Source organism: Limulus polyphemus, unplaced genomic scaffold, assembly GCF_000517525.1.
Source record: "Limulus polyphemus unplaced genomic scaffold, Limulus_polyphemus-2.1.2 Scaffold11917, whole genome shotgun sequence".
Classification (NCBI taxonomy): Eukaryota; Metazoa; Arthropoda; class Merostomata; order Xiphosura; family Limulidae; genus Limulus; species Limulus polyphemus.
The window spans coordinates 1-2,903 of record NW_013677527.1 but is presented as its reverse complement, the minus strand read 5'-3'; the positions used below and the strand labels follow the sequence as shown (position 1 = coordinate 2,903).

Sequence of the window (2,903 nt, the reverse complement as noted above, 5' to 3'; positions counted from 1 at the left end):
TTTTTGTAGAACTGTAGACAGTTATAAAGATACTTGTTGTGTAGAACTGTAGACAGTTATAAAGATACTTGTTGTGTAGAACTGTAGACAGTTATAAAGATACTTGTTTTGTAGGATTGTAGACAGTTATAAAGATACTTAATTGTGTAGGACTGTAGACAGTTATAAAGATACTTGTTTTGTAGGACTGTAGACAGTTATAAAGATACTTGTTGTGTAGGACTGTACACAGTTATAAAGATACTTGTTGTATCGGACTGCACACAGTTATAAAGATACTTGTTTTGTAGGACTGTAGACAGTTATAAAGATACTTGTTTTGTAGGACTGTAGACAGTTATAAAGATACTTGTTGTGTAGGACTGTACACAGTTATAAAGATACTTGTTGTATCGGACTGCACACAGTTATAAAGATACTTGTTTTGTAGGACTGTAGACAGTTATAAAGATACTTGTTGTGTAGGACTGTACACAGTTATAAAGATACTTGTTGTGTGGGACTGTAGACAGTTATAAAGATACTTGTTGTGTAGGACTGTAGACAGTTATAAAGATACTTGTTTTGTAGGACTGTAGACAGTTATAAAGATACTTGTTGTGCAGAACTATAGACAGTTATAAAGATACTTGCTGTGTGGGACTGTAGACAGTTATAAAGATACTTGTTGTGTAGGACTGTAGACAGTTATAAAGATACTTGTTTTGTAGAACTGTAGACAGTTATAAAGATACTTGTTGTGTAGAACTGTAGACAGTTATAAAGATACTTGTTGTGTAGAACTGTAGACAGTTATAAAGATACTTTCTACAGTCCCACACAGCAAGTATCTTTATAACTGTCTACAGTCCTACAAAACAAGTATCTTTATAACTGTCTATAGTTCTACACAACGTCTACAGTCCTACAAAACAAGTATCTTTATAACTGTCTACAGTCCTACAAAACAAGTATCTTTATAACTGAAGTATCTTTATAACTGCTGTGTGGGACTGTAGACAGTTATAAAGATACTTGTTTTGTAGGACTGTAGACAGTTATAAAGATACTTGTTTTGTAGGACTGTAGACAGTTATAAAGATACTTGTTTTGTAGAACTATAGACAGTTATAAAGATACTTGTTGTGCAGAACTATAGACAGTTATAAAGATACTTGTTGTGTAGAACTGTAGACAGTTATAAAGATACTTATTGTGTAGGACTGTAGACAGTTATAAAGATAATTGTTGTGTAGAACTGTAGACAGTTATAAAGATAATTGTTGTGTAGAACTGTAGACAGTTATAAAGATACTTGTTTTGTAGGACTGTAGACAAAGTTGTAAACATTCTTGTTTGTAGAACTATACACTAAGATAAGATGAGTTGCATTCAGGTAACTGATGTGTAAAAAGTGAAGAAATATAGATTTTTCCTCACAATTTACTGTTTCATTTTATTTATTTATCAATATGCATAATGAGTTGTATGATTTATCTCTTAATGATGGTTTCATTTCTGACAGTGAGTGACCTGAAAGCTGAATTAAAAAGACGAAATTTGCCAGTGTCAGGTCCTAAACCTCAGCTCATTGAGCGTTTGAAGACTCATTCTAATGTAACCCCAAGCACTTCCACAGCATCTTCGTCTGCTTTCACAAATGTTTCTTCTACTGTAAATACTAGTGGTCCATCAACACCAGTCAGTGTGGGTGGAAACTTTCTTGACAACATGCCCTCAGTTCTTCAATACACCACTGACCATGACATTAATTCAATGTCTCCTGTGGTGGGCATCGAAACAGTGACTAATGAGGTTCCTGCGTTGCCTAGCACTGAATCTAACTTTGAGATTTATCAAGTATCGAATAAGATACAACCTTCACCACATACTGATGCGATGGATACCGAGATGAACATAACACTAGATGTTGGAGAAAGTTCTACTGAAGAGGACATAGTAAGACTTCAACAAAAACGTATTGAGGAGCTCCAGTTGGAGCTTCAGAGGTTAGTATACGGTCCTATATTCAATTCTATAGTGCTTTCTTTTCAGACATTTTGATTTTTTTTTTCATATGAAAATTCCTTTATTACTATGTATTATGAGTGCTTTTTTCACTTTGAATTTGGTACAATTGATATGTGATATTGTTGTAATCCTGTGATGTATGTGATTTGTCAACTTGTATTGTTAAGATTTATTTTTAAATATAGTCTACCATGTTTGATAGAGTAGTTCACTAGGTGTTTTATATACAGTCTACTATGTTTGGTAGAGTAGTTCACTGGGTGTTATATATATATAGTCTATTGTATTTGGTAGAGTAGTTCACTAGGTGTTATATATACAGTCTACTATGTTTGATAGAGTAGTTCCCTGGGTGTTATATATATAGTCTACTATGTTTGATAGAGTAGTTCACTGGGTTTTATATATATAGTCTACTATGTTTGATAGAGTAGTTCCTTGGGTGTTATATATATAGTCTACTATGTTTGGTAGAGTAGTTCACTAGGTGTTACATATACAGTCTACTATGTTTGATAGAGTAGTTCACTGGGTGTTATATATATATATAGTCTACTATGTTTGATAGAGTAGTTCCTTGGGTGTTATATATATAGTCTACTATGTTTGGTAGAGTAGTTCACTAGGTGTTATATATACAGTCTACTATGTTTGATAGAGTAGTTCCCTGGGTGTTATATATATATATATATTATATAGTCTACTATGTTTGGTAGAGTAGTTCACTGGGTGTTATATATATATAGTCTACTATGTTTGATAGAGTAGTTCCTTGGGTGTTATATATATAGTCTACTATGTTTGATAGAGTAGTTCCTTGAGTGTTATATATATATATAGTCTACTATGTTTGATAGAGTAGTTCCTTGGGTGTTATATATACAGTCTACTAT

At 32.8% G+C, this 2,903-nt stretch overlaps 1 protein-coding gene across 1 annotated transcript in view; it reads left to right on the top strand.

Annotated features, from left to right (window-relative positions):
* The window catches only part of LOC106476874 (MKL/myocardin-like protein 2), a gene marked incomplete at its 3' end in the record, with an annotated part of 12,091 nt that extends 10,103 nt beyond the window's left edge, over positions 1-1,988 (top strand). Inside the window, exon 7 of the mRNA XM_013937492.2 lies at positions 1,505-1,988. Coding sequence (XP_013792946.1) covers positions 1,505-1,988 — 484 coding nt within the window. The remainder of the gene's footprint in view (positions 1-1,504) is intronic.
* Between the last annotated feature and the right edge of the window lie 915 nt (positions 1,989-2,903).